Raw genomic sequence first — 19,590 nt, 5'->3', positions numbered from 1 at the left:
TAAATCCTCACATTCCGATGAGGTATTTATTTTATTCAATCGGTGCACCATGGCTCTTTTCACATGAACCGCACAATAATAAATAAATAAAGTAAATAATAAATGGAGTTCTTGTTTAGTAAATTTTTGGTACATTATTATTAAAGCTTGGAATATAACCAACGAATTTTTATAAAGTAAAGTTACATTTCATCCTATTCAGCAATATGAGGTAAGTTGGGTAAATTTAAAAAGGTTCCGATGCAATCTTTACGGAATAATCGATAGAGTAATTTATCACCTTGATACTTTTGTGTAATTAGTTGTTTAACGCAACCACTTGAAGACAGCCCCCAATCTGAAAGCAAAATGGACATTTCTGAGACAGCGTCTTTGGATTCGGCTGGTGCTTCTTCAACAGAAAACAATGATATAGAGAGACAAGAGATAGAAGAGTCGCATATACAACTTGTTAGAATAAATACAAATCACAATAAAAGCATCGCCCTCAATATGCAAACTCCAAATATTTTAGAAAATGACTACGATTTCAATGAAATTAATAAAACATCACTTGATAACAGAATCATTAAAGGTGATGCTAATTTATTAGCGGATTCATTAGCCGCCCAAAAACATAATCATATAGCACGCACTTTGGCCCATAAACATCCATTAATGTTATCGCCTACATGTACGGACTCCGATTCTGAGTTCGATTATTCGAATGCAATACAAAATACGATGGAGCACAACGAGTCTAAAAAGCTAAACAATTATCCAGATGTGGTGCCCAAACGCGAATACGTGCGTGTGCAATTAACACGTCACGATAAAACTGATACGATTCTAAAATGCCATGAAGTGCCGACAGAGCTGTCGTCATCAGCGTTAAAGCAACAGAGTTTAAAATCAGTAACTGGGTTCCGTTCCAACAGTCCCGACTTGTTAAGCAGTGAATCCGAATTAAACTTATCACAGTATCAGGCTACTGTCGAACCAAATTTCCAAGCGGTAGCTTTAACACCAAGTAGAGATACAACTTTAATAAATTCTGGTGTTCAAAATAAAAATTTGAGCATTGCTAAGAAGGTCGGAGGGGAAGATATATCTTCATTAGATTCCATCTCAAATCACAGCTTTGATGGTGAAGATGATGTAGAACACAATTTGGCTTCGTTAAGCCCATCTAGTTCTATAATAGATGACGTAGCGGACGATGACGATGATGATGATGATGACGATGATGATGACTGCGAAGGCCCGGAACTTCTGCCGGATGACGATTTTCAAGAAACAATTACACCTACGCCAGGATGCGTGGCCTCCGTAGGCCTCACAATTAATGGCACAATGAACGCATCAAGCATCGAACTGCCGCAATACACTGCAGATGAAGAGCGCAAAGATTCGCGTAATTGGCAAAAAATTACTTTGCCAGATGGACGGACTAGGGACATCGATATGCGTGTGATTGAACCCTACAAACGCGTGTTATCACATGGTGGATATCTTAAGGCAGGCGGTCATAATGCCATTGTCATATTTTGTGCTTGTCATCTGCCCGATCATTCACGTACCGACTACAACTATGTTATGGACAATCTCTTCTTGTACGTAGTGAAGACATTGGAACAATTAGTGACCGATGATTACGTACTAATATATTTGCATGGGGGATCCAATCGTAGAAATATGCCACCTTTTCCGTGGTTAAAAAGGTCTGTCTTTTAATGTAGTATAAATTTTATTTCATTTTCATGGAATTTATAGATGCTATCAGTTGCTGGATCGACGATTACGTAAAAGTTTAAAAAACTTGTACTTGGTACATCCGACATTTTGGATTAAATCTCTTATTTGGATGGCCAGGCCATTTGTAAGGTAATCCCTATACATATATTTCTATTAAACTGGTTCTGTTAATCATCCTAACGAGAATCAGTACTTTGCAGCAATAAATTTTGGCGTAAATTAGTGTATGTAAAGTCGCTGGATGATCTATCTAAACATGTGACACCATTGGAGAAAGCAGCAATTCCCGAAAAGGTCAAACAATATGATGCCAAAAAGCACTGAATAACACAATAATTCCTCTTAATGCGCATCCCTCGATTAATTTAGCAACAATTCCTAAACATACTCGGAATTTCTCTTTTAAGCAGGCTTTAACTCTTTGTTTAGCATGTGATAAAAATATATCATTTTTTTTTCTTCTAGATATATGTGTATATTTTATTAGATTCTAAGCTATAAAAAACTCGACATTAATTGTGTATTGTTCCATTTTTTTTTCTTTTTTTTTTTCTACTTTACTACTATTACGGATCTCTTTATGTACTATAAATAATTTAATTTTTTGTTGCTAATTTTAAGCAAAATTATACACATCGAATATTATGATAGAAATAAGAAAAGAATTAACATCAACAAATGAACGTGACTTGAAGCATTCCCTTGACCACTGTTCATTAAGTCTGTTTTATACGCGAAAAACAAACAAATCAGTTTCTGATATAAAAAAAAACAACAACAAAAATATCATATCATTTATAGGCATATTTATAAAGGCATAAAATCATCTCTAATATACATAAACGAAATGCAACATTAGACCACCTATAACTCACATACATATATACATATTTAAACAAATATATGTAAAATCTTCCTACATGTTACCTAATAAATCACATAACGACTTATTCAATAAAATCATCATGAAACTATAGAAAATGTATGAGAAAAAAATTTAAAATGCACCTAACCCTCCCCTCCCCCCGCCCGACACAAAATGTAAACCACACACCACTTTTTATTGCTTTTTTGTTATTCAAAGACGATTATTATTGTATTAATGGTAATATGTTATAATAAAATAGATATATGTATACAATTTCACCCGCATGTAGCAGCGGCAACGCATGGAAATCAAAACCATATAATAGTATTTAATTGCATACTTTATATGTGAAGCAATTAGGTTACGATAATCTACGTAAAACAGACTGTTGAAACTCGGAGCGGTAATAGAACGTCTGCCTCTCAATTGCACTTAATTTATCTCATTTGAAAAATACATTTTCACTGCTACTATTTTTTTATTTTGGGAAGGTTCGTAAATGTAAGTTTATCTAGGTAGGCAATTAGTAGAGAGACTGCTAGTAGACCCAATTACCCTATAAAAGAAATTTTTTACTGAGGAATTTTTAATTGGGAAAAATTTTAATTTTTTCATAGCCATATCCGAAAGCTACTCAGCATGCGAAATTTATTATTCCATTTAGATCCGCATCAGATTAGCTTAAAATTGTATTCGTTTATGTGTTCGTCTCTCTACCTTTATTATTGACATTATTCTTGCATATATTCCAGATTCCATTGTTTAAGTTGAATTTAAAAATATTGACTTAAAATTGAAATAAATATTTATACAAATCAGTTTTGGTCTACGGGTCAAACGCTTAAAGAAAAAACGAGGAAAAAGTAAGGACGTTGCTTGAAGGGGCGTTAATCATCGATTCACCGACCAGTTTAACTTTCTTATTAATTCATTTTGTATGTACTTATGTCTTTATGTATTTTTTGGAAAGAAGAAAAATTTCAATTTTTAGACATCATCTTGTGCTACGTACGTAAACATAAAATAAAACAGCTAAGAAATTTTTTTTTTATTGTTATTATGCACGTTTATTAATTAATTATATTTAATTTATTTTTTATTTTTCGCCTTTTTTTCATTGCCTGTAGGCTCTATTATATATTAGTAGTAAAAAAAAATTAAATAAAAAAAAATCTTAATCGCCTGACTTGAAAAAAAAAAAATTGAGAGACAAATTTCATAAATTTTTTTTATTAAATCAGACAGAAATTCAGAAATAATTTGTCATTAAGCAAAGGAAAGAACACATACCTGTTGTCGGAACGTATTCGTTTATTATAAAGTATGTACATATTACCTTCTCTCAGGAGAGCGGTATATACGAGGGTAGTGAACCCAATTTAGGTCTTATTATTTTGCCATTCTCACCAATATGTATTTGACGTTCTTTATCACAGTCACAACCATCTTTCCGTTCATCTTTAACTATCTCTTTAGCATTTTCCGATCTCTCATTGAAGTAACGAATATTTTCTATTGCTTCCGCGATGCTCGCGCAATCGTCATTTCTTGAAATTTCAACGGACGAAGCGGGTATTTTTACAATCTTCCTGTAGCCGATTTCATTTTCTATTCTTTTCTTTTTAGTTTTGCAATAAAGGCAATTACTGCTATTACTACATTTTCCGGTACGTTCAAATTCTGGACAAACAAACTCGTGACGCTTATTACACTTGAAAATTCAATAAAATAATGATATGTATACTATTTATAAGTTTATGCTTATTTATAATTAATATACCTTCTCGGCTAATTGGCAAAATCCTCTTAAGAAGTCAAAACAAATTTCGGCGTTGTCGCTTAGTTTCTTATGCAAATAAGGGCAATCGTTTCGTACACAAACGCCCAGCAGGAAAAATTTACAAACAGGCATTTTGGAAAGGCAAACGTTATGTGATAAAAGGCATTTGGCGTTTAAGCACTCGCCCCGCAAGAATCTAAAATCAAAAATGTGATGGTAAAAAGACAAATTAGTTGCCTACCGCCCCGCCCCGTCACCCCATGCACAAGTTTATTTTGTAAGTACCTGTTGCAAACGTTCACTTGTAGCTTATTGTGCACCTTAAAACATTTGCCCCTTTCAAAGGCTACACATTTGCCTATTCGCTGATAGATAGGACAAGGTACATTGGATTTGGTCAAATGTTTTGTCAGCAATTGCAAACTCCTTTGTTTCGCATTATTAATATAAGCTCGATTCAAATGATAAGTGGTACGAGTAAAGACGTTTTTAGACGTCGAGGTATACGTAATACCACCGATATCAATGCGTCGACATATCGCTGACTTAAGCTTTTCATTTTCATCAGAAGTGGATACGTTTGTCCCCACCACACGTGTAAGCTTGAATTTTTGCGTATCCATCAAATATTTAGTCCCTCTAACATATATACTTAACGGTGTCTTCAGGCTTGGCTTAAGCGTACTTGTCGGCTTGCAGAAGACTTTCGATTCCTTTAATTGTAATGTGTTCCTTGTGGACTTGTACAGCAATCCATTGATATTTAGCAGCTCAATCTTTTTATTAACATTACTTTTGGGCACATTTTTAAAGATGTTTTGCTTATAATTGACTTTTTTATGGAGTGATCCACTGCGTTGAAGGGCATACGGCCCAACAAACGGTTTTTTACTCTTAGCTGGAAAACAGGGATTTGCACCCGAGGCGCCAGAGTCAATAGAATTCGCCACATTTCGTTTGTCTAATTTGTATTTGCTGACGGTAAACGCTGGTTTAGCGACTTCATTGCCAACTTTCCTACGTACCAGTTTACACTTGCCTAAACGGATTAACGGTAGCTGCGAATTCATTTTATCCGATTTTTTATGCAACGGTTCCCTTATGAGACGTGTTCTTGATTTGCAGATGATTTTCCGATGCGTAATTGGAGCAGAGTTATTACTGGTATTTGCAGAGGCTGGCGATTTAGAAACAGAATTACTTTGTGATGGGTTGATTTGGCAGGTGGGTAGTTGCTGCTCATGTAAACGTTGCTCCAAAAAAGCAGGATTCATATGAATATTAGGCGTTTTACTTAATATTTGTTGATGACGTTCCAAAAATAAAGGATTTATATGAGTCATTACTGGCAGATTTTTTTGAAAATTTGGATTTATATATATTGTTTTGTTTTTCCTTCTTAATGTATCCGAGGATTGAGGTAGCATTTCAATTTTCTTTTTAACATATACAAAAAAAAACCTGGAACAATTGTAATATTCGATAACGATTCTATAGTTTTTTTCCTTTTTTTTTTTCTTTGCTGATTAAAAGGTAGAAAAGACAAAGCAAATTGAGACTATTATTTTCTCGTTCATATTACAGTATTTTATAATCAATACGTTTCGCTAGAAAAGAATGGTGCTATCGTATTGTTAACAAAACGTAGTAAAAAAAATTTTAAGGATGCATTAGTGAACTTCATTTCAACAGCTCACCACCGCCTCATATTAAACAATGTTAACTTATTCACCATATGAAGACAGTGGTTTTGCATGTTACATAGATTATCATAATTGTTATTATTTTTGCATTGAAAAATGAATAATTAATGCAGGCATATAAGCCGCTGCTTAGATTCTCAGCACCAAGGAAAGAAAAAAACAAATAAGTAAATGTAGTATATTTCAAAGTTTACGGGATACGATAACATTTGCAAATTATTAGAATTTTAGATAGATATATGTCGATTTTAACGTTCGCGCCTGGCGTGAAGCCTTAATCAGACGTGTTCCGTACAATCATTTGTCTAGTTTAAGTGAGCACCGCTCAGACTTGCATATTTCTGATTGTCAGCTATCACGTCAACGAAATTCATAAGCCTACTAGTAACCTCTGAGTAATATTTATACTTTTCCTAATAGATTAAAGAAAGCCATTTGACATTATACGAGCTATCATTGGCTTATATAGTCGGGTCTCAAATATATGGTGCATCTTTTTTTATGCTGGTCAGAGACTTTTAGGGTGCAACGGAAGAGTTGGAAGCCTCGGAAGTATGATACTATACGCGGAGAAAAAAATGAATCGTTTAAAATAAAGTTCCGTTGCCAACTTACTCTTTCGTGCAAAGTTACGACAGCTACATGGAACACGAAGCCATATTGTCTTTAAGAATTGCAGGTAAGATTCATTGCTTTCGCAACTCGCGTTACAAAAGTCCGCTTGTTGTCCGTACAAATTTCTAAATACAATATATTGCATGCACAGTAACGCATATTCTTCTGTGAAATCTTTAGTTTAGTTGGGTAGTTCGTATCATAGCAATTGTTTAACGTCCGACACGGTTTTTCTTGCAAATTTTCATTACCGATACGACAATTGGTTTTGATCAAATCCATAAAACATCCGTACGATATCAGCTGATTTGCTAAGTATTTATCTTTAGAGTTTGCAGTCCGCCTGCAAACAATAGTCTGGTAACATTGTTTAAATGAAATGGAACAAATGTCTCTGTGTATGAAACGATAAATGCACCATGAAAGAGACGACCCTATTCATGAAAGCATTAGTTATGATTCAACATGGCCGATAATACACGAGAAGTGCGAATTGAAGAGCAATTAAAAGTGAAAATTGGTACGTAATTTCTTAGAAAAAATACTAAAATTCAATAAAATTCAGTGTATAAAAAATTGTTGAAAAATAGTTTTCTAAAATTTACGAAACCAGTTGGATATATGTAATAAACGAAATGCACTGGAATGTGCTGGCATTGTTGCTCTAAGAAGCGCGTCCTCCGGCGTAGGAAATGAAACATTCTTTCGGTCGTCGTTTATACAATACAATAAAAATTGTGAAATACTAAAATTGACCTTATAAAGCTTGTAGAAGCAATTGAATTTTTTATTAAATTATTTTCAAGTGAATCTGCGAAATATCATAGTGAGCAGTTTGTGAAAATGTTGATAAATCTAAAATGAAAAATATTGATGTGTATTGTTGATGGCGGTAGTGGTATTTTGTTTCTATCTCTATTACACTTGTGCAGTTAGTAAGATTCGTGTGTACCATGTCCGCCCATTTGCATCTCTAATAAGTGCTATTGAATGTTTTGTGTTTTAATATTATGTGCAAAAAACAGAAGGAACAACTGGGATGTGTAACAAATTCCAATACATCTGCATTTTAGACGTGATGAATGATTGCGTTGTTGGTTTTCTTGTGCATTGTTGGCTTTGTATTTAGTTATGAATGAAAATTTCGTTCTTCTGGTTTTGTATATATATATATATATATATATATATATATTTTGATTAAAACATGCGCCTTGGTTTACTCACATATCTGTACATACATCTACGCGTATGTATATATAATGTGTTAAGTAAAATATATATAAATTTATATATTTATGTATATATATATATATATATGAGTATGTGCGAATGAATGTATATATATATTATGTGTGTATAATTTAAATGCATATAATGCTGTATAATGTGTTTATTTAAATATACCTATGCATATCTGTACGAGTGTGTTTGTGGGCTTTTCGTGCATAGTTTTAATTTTTATGAATGAAACCGTTTGAGAGTATACATACATAAACACAATAATACGTGTTTCAATTTACAGTATGTGTAATACTTTTATGCATTACTTTTCAATATGGACATTAATTTGTGTGGAAATATGCATTTACACATATATGTACAGTGGTTTACTATTATGAAGAAATTATAAAAAAGAAAATTATCAAGTTATCTCAGAAATGAAAATGTCAAAAATGAAAATGCAAAGGAATGTGACCATTAAGAAGAATATTTTTAGGGATTATTATTTAATATGTCCTTTTCATGGTTAACTGGGTCGATTTGAAGCTAGAAAACAAAATTTTTCTCTCTTTTGCAATATTAATTGCGGATATATGGAGCTTTTTATTCTACCGCAACGCGTGTAAATACAATTAATCGACTTGATAGTCTTTGTTGATTGAACTTTGCCGATTTATTTGCCCATTGAAATGCTATTATTTAGACTCGTTGTAGTGCAGTGTCCCGATAGATTCACGACTCCATCCGTTTAAATTACATTCTATATTTTAAGCGTGTGTTACTTTATTTGAAAATATATTGCGAAATTAAGAACATTACAACAAAGGAAATTTAAATTTCTTGAAAATTTGTTATAAGACGTTTTCCAAACAATCTCTAAAAAGTAAGAACATAACCTGTATGTTGCTAATAGCTATACAAGTATTATATTTTTCTCAGTAACGGAACTGCATCTTGTTTGGATACCAAACCATTGCGGTCTTCTCCTCAGCACAAAAGCTGATGGTCTAGCCAAGGAAGCTTCATTACATTCTCTTCACGAGAAATAGAATAATAAATTTCGGTGTATGCTCCAGTTAGATTCCAACTCTTTCCAAGAATAATATCCGAGTCAAGGATTTTTGAGGAAGTTTTCAACTCTTGCGAAATTGAACTCATACATCGCCTTCTAACTGGTCACACATGCGACAAAACTTATCTTCCCATACGATTAATTCTGCATTTAGTGCATTTGGCTTGAACATTAATAATCGTTTCAGCTTTTTCTCATCTCTTCCGGATTTAAAAAGTGTCTTTTTCGCAAGGAAGGAAGGATTACTCAAAGAGCTGACTTTGAAATTTGATAGACTACTGCATTCAAAAATTATCCATCTAACGTCAATCGTGTTGTATCTGTATTTCAGTCATGAAAGTTGAATAATTTTCTAGTTTTCATCCAATGGCCACAGCGTACAATGTATGCACACAATATGCGGACACTATTTCCCATTATGATCACTGTGTCTATCATCTCTAAGCTTTGTCTAGAAAAATCAATTTATATTAGATTCTTATTATCCATGACCTTGAAATTATTCGATATTTCTCCTTGTAGTCTCTGTGTCTGTGTCATTTTTTCGAAACTTACCTATGCAATATATATGACGTTCGATATTCGATATGAAATAGAAATTCGGTGCTCTGCTGCAATCAATTATTATATACCATATTTTTTGGACTATAAAAACGCACACGTCTACATAGAAAAATGTGGACTCAAATTTTTGATGCGCCTTATGATCCGAAGGAAGGTAACATTAAAATATTTTTTCAATAAATTGTACCTAAATTTAAGATTTGAAAGTACTGACAACAATCATTCTGATAAATGTAATAGGAACGGGGCGAGGCGAGTGATAGTGTCGAGAACGAAAACGAACTGAATATATCTAGCATGTGTCATGTTAACAATAAATAAAAGTTTTGATCCGAAAATAACACTAAAATATATATTTCTGAAAATCCATCTATAAATTTGAAGTGCGTCTTAGAGTCCCAATAATACGATTCATCAGCTAATAGTGGATATTGAAAACTGCAGCTCCAGTCCAATATAATTTTGCTTTCGATTGGATTAGAGTTTTCCCCCGTACGCATAATGCAAAAAGTTGAAGCTCAATGTCAAAGTAATGCGTTTAATTTAAGGTGAACATTATTATGGCAATAGGAAAGAATGTTGATAAACTGGCTTCATAATAATTGCCATTTCGGGAGACATTCATTATAATTGGAAGCGAGTTGACGACACGCTCCTTTTACCAGCCTTCATCATTGTTACATATATTTTCATACATATATCATATCATATGTACGTACACATATATGTGTTTATTTATTTTGGAATGTATTATGTATGTAGAAGTGACCTTAATTAAATATTTAATTGCAGCGTATTAGTTGAATGCGTATATCTTTCTTGACTTGGGGCATACATACACATACATATTCGTATACATTATATATATATATATATATATATATATATAGGCTTTTGATTGAAACAAAGTTTAAATATTAATAATAATGTGTTTTCTAAATGATTTAGATCAGGATAGGATTTCGTAAATAATTAAGAAAACTATTGCATTTTCTTTGTATTGGTGCTAGCAGGATTTACCCCTTTTGAAAACTTAGCTGATATGACTTATCTATTCTTTGATTTTTTAATCTAGAGCTGACTCTCTCAGCGAGTCTTATCATGTGATACGCAACTCCTTGCTGGGCCAAAATCAAATTTGAAATTGATCTTGATCCGCCCAGGCATCTGTAAACACATGTAAACAGTAAGCGTGATAATGCCAAAGTTAAACAAAAACAATGACAGCCAGCCTATAAGAGCAACATACATATTTACTAGAAGGTCAGCGAAAAAGGCAATATAAACAGACTGTGTCGAGCAACTTATGTGCCTATATTTAACAAAATATTTCATAAAAACAACAATGAATATCCGCCCTACACCTGCATCCTGCAATTGTGCATATAATCATTTTTCAAAATAACTCATTTTATGGTAATTGGTCGATAATGGGGTCGGATTTGAACGATCTTCAATGTCAATCGTCCGCAGGACAAAACACATCAGTGTAACCAGATGGATAGATAAACTTAAAGCGATTCTGAATTGATCGGTGAAATAATAAAGGATGAATGGTTATCAAATTCTTTGATGTGTTGTATATATCCATACAAATTGATTGTACCACCGTTTACCGTTGCACCACCACCACCACCACCACCACCACCACAAGTGGTATAAAGCGTAATGAACGATTCGCCCTCAGATGAATACAAATTTCTAACTTGTTATATACCTTTCAGTTTTTGTTAAAAAAACTTTGTGGGCTTCTGATAATAGTTGAGGACTGAGTAACAAAAAATGATGAGGAAATTATACCAAATATGTATTGAGATAATTATGGTTAAATATTGCAAAATTTGGCCTGAAAACGAGAGTAAGATTTCGCGATAGATTTCAATAGCAACTCATTCGAAATCTCGAAACCCGATAACGTACAAAAGTCTACTAAAAGTGAGGTAGTGGAAAACGTTTTTAGTACAATTGATGCTCCAAAGCTGGATCAAGATATAAGCAGAAAAAGAAATGCTATTAAATTTGAGAGCATGACAGCCACGAGAGCAATATTTTCGTAGCTTGAATTCAGGCTTTTATTGCGTTAACTCTTTTACTCATAGTTACTTTGTCGCTAGATGCTTCTGTACGTTTTTGCTAAGGCAGTCATTAAACAATATTTACATTATAGGTGTTTGCAAAAATTCTGATCACTTTTTTCAGTTGTGAAAAATTCCTCACTCTATATATGTTAATCGAAATAGTTTCCATCAATTTCTACAACATTTTACAATATTTTTGGCAGTGGTCCACGCACCAACCCATTTTCGCATTTCTTCAAGTTTTCGGTCCCGCGTGCCAGCCAAACCATACTGCACCGATCTGAACAATTGGAGGAACAGGAGACGCTATGTCTGGTGAGTACGGTGGGTGTGGCTGGCAAAACTTCCCATTCGAGCTGGAACAGTGTAACCTGGACAATTCTTGTAACAAGTGAACGTTGAACCGAAAACCGACAATTGATAGATACGATGGAGCAGCGCATCACCATAAATCTCGGAACGTGTTTGGTGGGCTTCGACAGCAGCTTTCTTCAAATAAACAACAAAAATTAATGCATTTGGAAGGAGAAATTTGAGCGCTCCATGCTTATCGTCGGCGTACGCTGCATAAATCAGTGATATTAAATGAAAAATTGTTATATTATTTAGAGGAAGGTCAACACCATCGAATTCTGTCGCTATGTGCACTAATTGTTCTCATTTTTTGTTTTAATCATTGTTACCTGTAAAAGTCGCTGATCAAAATGTTTTGCAAACATCCAATATATCTTATGGTATTCGTATCTAAAGTGGAAATTTAAGTCGACTTTGCCATGTACGTATATCTGTTGTTTGTTGTTTTAATTCGCTTTTCTTTAAAGCGCACAGCCCTCGCAGGTGATATCATTAAATATGTTTTTTTCTTGCATTTTGCCCGATTTATCTTCTTTTTTTTTCTTTTTTTTTTGTTATATTTAGTGAAACAACCTTGAAACAATTTATCATTCGTTGTCGTATGCGTAGTAATATCTCGATTCCTATCTTTCTTGCAATAAAATAAATTTGATGTGTATCGTTGCGTTGATTTGATGAAACTCCTTTCTCATCATTAAGTTCAACTTTTCATTAAAATTCATTATTTTGCAGGGATTTGTGTTAATTTACTCACATATCTTTAATCAAAGAGTTTTGCGAATAAATCGATTCTCACATTCACTTAGTTCAGTCAGTTATTTGATGGTTGCCCAGCTAATTAATGTATTTACACATAAAACTAAAAAAAAAAAAAAAAAAAAAAATATCAAAATAATAGTACTTTTGTTATATCATCGGCCACGCTCATAATATATAATATATAAAAAATCTGGATATTCGAAATTTTTTCAATTTTTTTTTACCCGTCACCGAAGGTTGAGAGATATATTCATTTTGTCAAAACGTTTTAAACGTCCAGAAGGAAACTTTTCAGATCCCCCAAAGCGTATATATTCGCGATAAATATGAAATTCTGAATCGACTTAATCATGTCCTTCCGTCCGATTGTTCTGTAAACATTTTTCGACTTTAAATTTTGTGAAAAACATTGGAAGTTCTCGCACGCGGATGGGTATTAAAAATGGGCCAAATTGTGCGAAGGTCACGATCCGGAGGATCACGTACACTGAGAACAACTTTGTTTCTCAACACGAATAAAAAATTTTTCACTTTAGTCATTACTCATAAGCTACAGCGATGTTGCGGTATCTGACTGGAAAAGGAAGAATTGGCTACGTCCGCCTACCCGATCGTAAAATGTATTAAAATTTAATCTTTTTTTTTTTCAATACCTTCATAACACGCAGAAGCGGATTGTAAATACCCCCTAAAAGTATATAAATTCTTGGGCGGTTTCAAATTTGAAATGCATCCAAGTATGTTCGTCCGTCCATTTGCCCGTCTGCCCAACTGTGTAGTATTTTGGGGTAAGCATTCTCTCATTTGCAAAAGAATTTGGAAGTGACCTAAATTTTTCAAAGGACACGCCTACAGCGCGTATACCATAAAAACTTTTATTTTAATAAAAAAAGGATCAGCCTCGCCCACTCCCTCTTATAGAGTATGATCTTTTTTTTTTTTTTCAATTTTTTTGTCTGTTTAGGATAACTATGATGGGTATAAAAGACTCGGTCACGACGGATTATAATTTTCTCACGGGTTTTTATATATTTTTTTTATAGCCGTTGAGGATATATTAATTTTGTCGAAACGTATGCATCCCCCCATTCCGCGATTACTCTCAAATTCTGAATCGAATAAGAAATATCCGCCCTTGCGGACTTGCGAAATAAACTGTCAGCTAGTTGCAGAAATTGAGGTATTAGCTTGAAGTCTTGAAGAGACTATTGTCAGCGATGGACCGCCCCCCAGTACATCAGGAGCTGAGAATACAATTGTTTGCCAAAGCATATAAATTGAATTTATTTACATTTTTTTTTTTTTTTTTTTTCGATTTATTTACCTTTTTTTATCGTTGATTGAAGAAGAGATGCATTTTGCTCTCGACTATTCATTCATTTGGGCTCACTTGTTTTTCAATTCCCCTTTTGACGTCCGTAATAATATATGTTATTGGCTACTTTTCGTTCTTTCTCTTTAGGAGAAGCTAAGAATCTAAGTAGCCGTAATGCAGCTAATACAAGCTGCAGCACCCAAGGCACTCGTGATGTTTATTGTACCATCGCATTGGATCAGGAAGAAATATGCCGCACTCCCACCATAGAACGAACACTTTCACCATTTTTTGGTGAGGAATATCAGTTTAAAATACCGCGCCGGTTTCGCTACCTGTCCGTATACGTGTGGGATCGTGATCGTCACATAAAACAGGATAAACCGATTGGTAAAATAGCTATAAAAAGGGAGGAGTTACATATGTACAATCATAAGGATCATTGGTTTTCGCTACGACCCGTTGATTCGAATTCCGAAGTGCAAGGTATGGCACATATTGAGGTGCAATTCGATGAGGGTGTCCCACCGATTAACGAGCAACGTATTAATCTGTTGCGACCGAGTGATTATGAATGTAACAATAGTGAAGTTATTGAGGAGCTAGTAAGCCTACAACAACATCAAGCCTTTCAAAATGATTACAAAGAAAACAATGAACTAAGCAATATACAACGAAACAATGCCCAAAAAGCCCGTAACACAGCAGTTGGCGGTCTGTTCAGCAATCTCCAACAGAGCGTCGAGCAGGGTTCCATTTGGAAAAGTGCGGCTATCGCAAGCAATGCGAAACATTCAAGAGTGATAATAAGAGTGCCAGAGTGCGTAGACTTGTCGAAAAAGAATGGAACTTGCGATCCTTATGTGATGTGCACGGCATTATACTCTAATAAGCGGCAAATATCAAAGCGTACAAAGTTGCGCAAGAAGACTGTCAATCCAGAATTTGATGAAGCAATTGGTTTCGATATGTGCATTGAAGCCGAATCGTCTTCGTCAACGAAGTCGTTACAAGCGCAATACGATGTGAGTAGCGGCAGCGGTACAATTAATTCGAACAAAGCATACACCATATATCCAGTGGGGGGAGCGGACCTTTGCGAGATAACAGTAACGTTGTGGCACGATGCATCGGGCATGTCAGATAAGGTATTTCTCGGGGAAGTGAAAATACCGATGCACAACAAACAACAGCAAGCCGCCGTGCAGACGTCCGCTTGGTACTACCTGCAACCTAAATCAGCGAACACATCGATACGGGCGGTGAACTCAACTGCACGCTCATGCGCCACACCGCCCGGCACACGTTTAAGTGGAGATAGTACAATAGGTTCGTTACGTTTGAAACTACTTTATACTGCCGATCACGTTTTCCCACTCGCCACTTACGATGATTTAATGAACCTATTGCTCGAATCGGTTGATCAACGACCCATAACCCTTTCATCCGTTTTTATATTGGGGGAATTGGTGTCATGCAAAACCGACGTTGCTCAACCTTTAGTGCGTTTATTTACTCATACCGGACGGATAGCACCAATAATAAAAGCGCTAGCCGACCACGAGATCTCCCACCTTACCGATCCCACAACGATATTTCGCGGTAATACGTTGGTTTCAAAAATGATGGACGAAGCGATGCGTTTATCAGGCTTGCATTATTTGCATCAGACACTTAGGCCCGTTTTAGCACAAATACTTACCGAAAAGAAACCCTGCGAAATTGATCCGTCCAAGGTAAAAGATCGTTCTGCTGTTGATACAAATCTTCATCATTTGCAAGATTACGTGGAGCGAGTATTTGATGCTATAACGAAAAGCGCAGTCCGATGTCCAAAAGTGTTGTGTCAAATATTTCATGATTTACGTGAATGTGCTGCCCGTCACTTTCCACGAAATCGTGAGGTGCGCTATTCCGTGGTATCTGGTTTCATATTTTTACGCTTTTTTGCACCTGCAATATTGGGCCCAAAATTGTTTGATTTAACCACCGAACCATTGGTAAATAAATAATACATAATATCGACGTACTATTCAGAGATAGATGGCATCTAATGTCATATGATTTTTGATTTGTATTCAGGATTGCCACACGAACCGTACTCTAACATTGATCTCAAAAACTATTCAATCCTTGGGTAATCTCGTTAGCTCGCGTTCCTCCCAGCAGCCATGCAAGGAAGAGTATACTGGGCAATTGTATAAGAAGTTTTGCACGGAGAAACATCTCGAAGCTGTTAAAAGATTTTTGGAAAGCATTTCCGCCTCACCTAGCGATGATGAGAATAATTTGGCACTTGATCCAAGCAAGCTATATTTAACACGGGAAATTAATCCCGAGCCAGTATTACTTAAAGAGGGGTGCGTTGAATTTTGTTAAGCCTTTTAATATTACATACAAACAATATATATATATATATATTTATATATATTTATTTATTTATTTACTTAAATAATATTAATTGTTGGGCTTGTATTTAACTAACACACACACAGCATTATGACCAAATACCTTCAGTGTCGTAAGAGATTTGGACGACGACCTTTCAAGCAACGTTACTTTCGATTGACCACACAATCACTTAGCTATGCAAAATCAAAAGGCAAACAACCCATCTGTGATATACCTTTGACGGAAATCGAGCGTGTGGAGCAACTAAATGATAAGAATTTTAAAATGCAAAACTGTTTCAAGGTAATATATATATATATATTATATATATAAACATATTATGGATACGTATTTGAAAAAGTACCCACAGATTTACTATTCCTATGTGATAGAGCGAGAGAGAGGTTTTGTTATATCGTCCGCTTTAAATAGTTCAGCAATTAATTAATAGCTACGCGGTCTTCCCGTTCCGATCATGCTATATATGCATATTGAATCAAATGTACAATTGTTTGCTATCAGCAATCAATGTCTGGCGGAATTGATTTAAATACATTTTTTTGGTCCGTCCTTCTGTCCACGAAAACAAGTATTCTTTTTTAGCACTCTTGTCCTAGAACCTTGCAGAACCGTTTCCGTTCATTTTCAGTCCTGGATTTAGATACTTCAGTATCTCTCTCTCTCTCTCTCTCTCTCTCTCTCTCCCACTCTCCGTCCCTCTCTCTCTCTCTCTCTTTCCATTCCATACATCAATTGAATGAATCTTCCTCTCAATTTTGCGAAATGAAATCCTTCGACACAAACTAATGATTGATAGTAAAAAAGTTTGGCCGAATATGGAACGTGTCATAATTGAGATTGTGCCGAATGTCATTTCTTACTTTAGGATGTGCTCAAGTTTGCGTGACGTCCAATGTGTTTTTTTTTTTTTATGTTCTTTATGTTATAGATTATACGCAAAGAGCGTTCTCTTATCGTACAAACTACGAACTGTGTCGAGGAGCGTGAATGGATTGACTTGTTACACAAAATATGTCTCACAAATTCTATACGATCGCAGCATTTTCATCCGTCGGCATTCGTAAATGGCGTTTACAGTTGCTGCAATCGATCGGATGAAAATGCACCCGGATGTAAAAATTTTCCCCCCGAGACAATGAATTACTTTCAAATGGATTTAATAACAGCTCTTGATCCTGCACTCGATTTGCAGCGCATTCACACGCTCATAATGTCGCATATGACACAACTGGAGGCCTTTCTTGATCAAACAGGTGGTTTTCATCATTTGCAACAGCAACATAATCCTCTGTTAGCTACTGCGTTATCTCTGCAACAGCAATCACCACATGCGTACGCAAAATTCAAAGCAATACTTGTACAGTTGCGTGAGGTTGCCTACGTGATAGATAAAGATCATCGTAATTATAAGCAAGGCATTGCGCGTGAATTGAAATACGGCAGTCGGCAGGCACCGATTGGCGATGATAATTATTTACATATGATGCGGACGGCTGGACATATGCAAATACAGCAGTCGCAACAGCAGCAACAGCAGCAGCAGCAACAAGTCTTGCCACAAATGCAGCATGTTATGGCTTATCCATATCACCAACAACAACAACAGCAGCAGCAGCAGCAGCAACAACAACAACAACAACAATTACACGGTAATATGAATGCTTACTGCATGCATTTGCAGCCGCAACAGCATCGACAGCAAATTACTTACTATCAACAGCATCATCATCAACAGCAACAACAGCAACAACATTTATTACGCGCCACAGCCACAGTGCACCATCAACAGCATTCAACAAATGTATCATCAAGTAACTCATCGACGACATCAAGCGTTACACCGGTTACACCAACACCACCGAGCATTTATTCAGAACGTTACGCTAATAAATGTTGATAGTGAAAATTGATTAAATCTAAAACGATGTTAAGATTCTTATGTACAAACAAATTTATATTCATATAAACACATATAAAAATACATACATACTTACATACATACATACATACACGCGAACACACACATATACGTACAAACACATGTACATACTCATTCACAAATACAAATTCGAGTACTTAGGTGTATAAAATTTACAAATACACCCAGCACATGGCACAGGTGAGTCATGGGGAAACGATCTTCAGCATTTGGTCAATGGCTTTTTTTTTTTTTTTTTTTTTTTTTTAAATGAAGAAATAAATACAAATGCAGGTGTATGTGTTTACTGTACGACCATTATACTATACTATCTACAAACGTTTTCATATGTAGAATATATACATACACATACATTTATATGTAATATTTTTTTTTATATATATGTATATATATATATAGCCATTGTACAAAAGGCATGAGAAAATGAAAGAAAGAAACAAGATTGAACGGGAGAGAGTAATGCTGTGCCATGTATGGAACGAATACATTTCCGGCACGTTCGGTAAAAACCTTTATTCATATATTCATAACTACAAATTTTTTTTTTTATCTTTTCTCTTTAAGTTAGAGATTCGTTTTTGTGACTGAACCGACTAAGGCAAATCAAAAGCATTGTATTTTTTTACATACATTAATTGTATACTCTTAGATGTATAGATATATTAAGAAGAATAACAAAACAAATAACAACAAAAAGTAATATGTTAAAGTTCAAATTATAAATTTAAAAAAAAAAAAAAAAAAAAAAAAAAAGGAAAAAAAAAAAACAAAAAATAAGGATAAACAAAGCAGGTGTTCCATTATTTTGTTTTGCTGTATGTATATGTAAGTTTGCGCCGCGCACCTATTATGTATTCATTTAAGCTCATGTATTATATACACGCGTCGATGATTTGTATAGGGTGCAGATGCGCTACGAATATTGGAATTGACAAAATAATGAAACAAGCATCTAATGATATGTATTTAATACAAAATTAAATCTTAGGAGTAATTTGTAAACTAAACATTAATTGAAATTCTATTTATTTTATATTAAAACCATAAACACATGATTATCTGTTGTACAAAAATTAACTTTTTATCTATAACTTTTTAAGTTAAAAAATAAGCAAGTAAAAAATCTCCCACAAACACATTAATAAACAAACAAACAAACAAACAAACAAATAAATT

At 34.6% G+C, this 19,590-nt stretch overlaps 3 protein-coding genes across 4 annotated transcripts; 2 read left to right on the top strand and 1 right to left on the bottom strand.

Moving 5' to 3' along the window:
• The first annotated feature begins 21 nt into the window (after positions 1-21).
• Positions 22-2,684, top strand: LOC119631326. Its single transcript, XM_038023435.1, has 4 exons — positions 22-211; positions 303-1,700; positions 1,753-1,863; positions 1,935-2,684. Exons 1-4 carry the CDS (start codon positions 207-209, stop codon positions 2,056-2,058), a joined length of 1,638 nt encoding a protein of 545 aa, XP_037879363.1. The 5' UTR covers positions 22-206; the 3' UTR covers positions 2,059-2,684.
• Positions 2,256-6,893, bottom strand: LOC119631325 (zinc finger CCCH domain-containing protein 3). 2 transcript variants are annotated; one of them, XM_038023433.1, is made up of 4 exons: positions 6,701-6,893; positions 4,668-5,904; positions 4,383-4,578; positions 2,256-4,313 (listed from the first exon to the last, which is right to left on the bottom strand). In XM_038023433.1, the coding sequence occupies exons 1-4, from the start codon at positions 6,843-6,845 to the stop codon at positions 3,945-3,947; spliced, it is 1,947 nt and encodes a 648-aa protein (XP_037879361.1). In that variant the 5' UTR covers positions 6,846-6,893; the 3' UTR covers positions 2,256-3,944. The 2 variants fall into 2 exon arrangements, with proteins under 2 accessions (XP_037879361.1, XP_037879362.1); XM_038023434.1 differs by lacking the exon at positions 6,701-6,893 and having other exon boundaries at positions 4,668-6,299.
• Positions 6,894-7,150: 257 nt separating this feature from the next.
• On the top strand, positions 7,151-18,490 carry LOC119631850 (GTPase-activating protein). Its single transcript, XM_038024381.1, has 5 exons — positions 7,151-7,220; positions 14,211-16,063; positions 16,146-16,423; positions 16,559-16,757; positions 17,404-18,490. The coding sequence occupies exons 1-5, from the start codon at positions 7,166-7,168 to the stop codon at positions 18,370-18,372; spliced, it is 3,354 nt and encodes a 1,117-aa protein (XP_037880309.1). The 5' UTR covers positions 7,151-7,165; the 3' UTR covers positions 18,373-18,490.
• Positions 18,491-19,590: the final 1,100 nt, after the last annotated feature.

Source organism: Glossina fuscipes, unplaced genomic scaffold, assembly GCF_014805625.2.
Source record: "Glossina fuscipes isolate IAEA_lab_2018 unplaced genomic scaffold, Yale_Gfus_2 1, whole genome shotgun sequence".
In the NCBI taxonomy this organism is placed as follows: domain Eukaryota; kingdom Metazoa; phylum Arthropoda; class Insecta; order Diptera; family Glossinidae; genus Glossina; species Glossina fuscipes.
The sequence above is the reverse complement of the archived record's forward strand: the minus strand, read 5'-3'. Positions and strand labels throughout refer to the sequence as shown.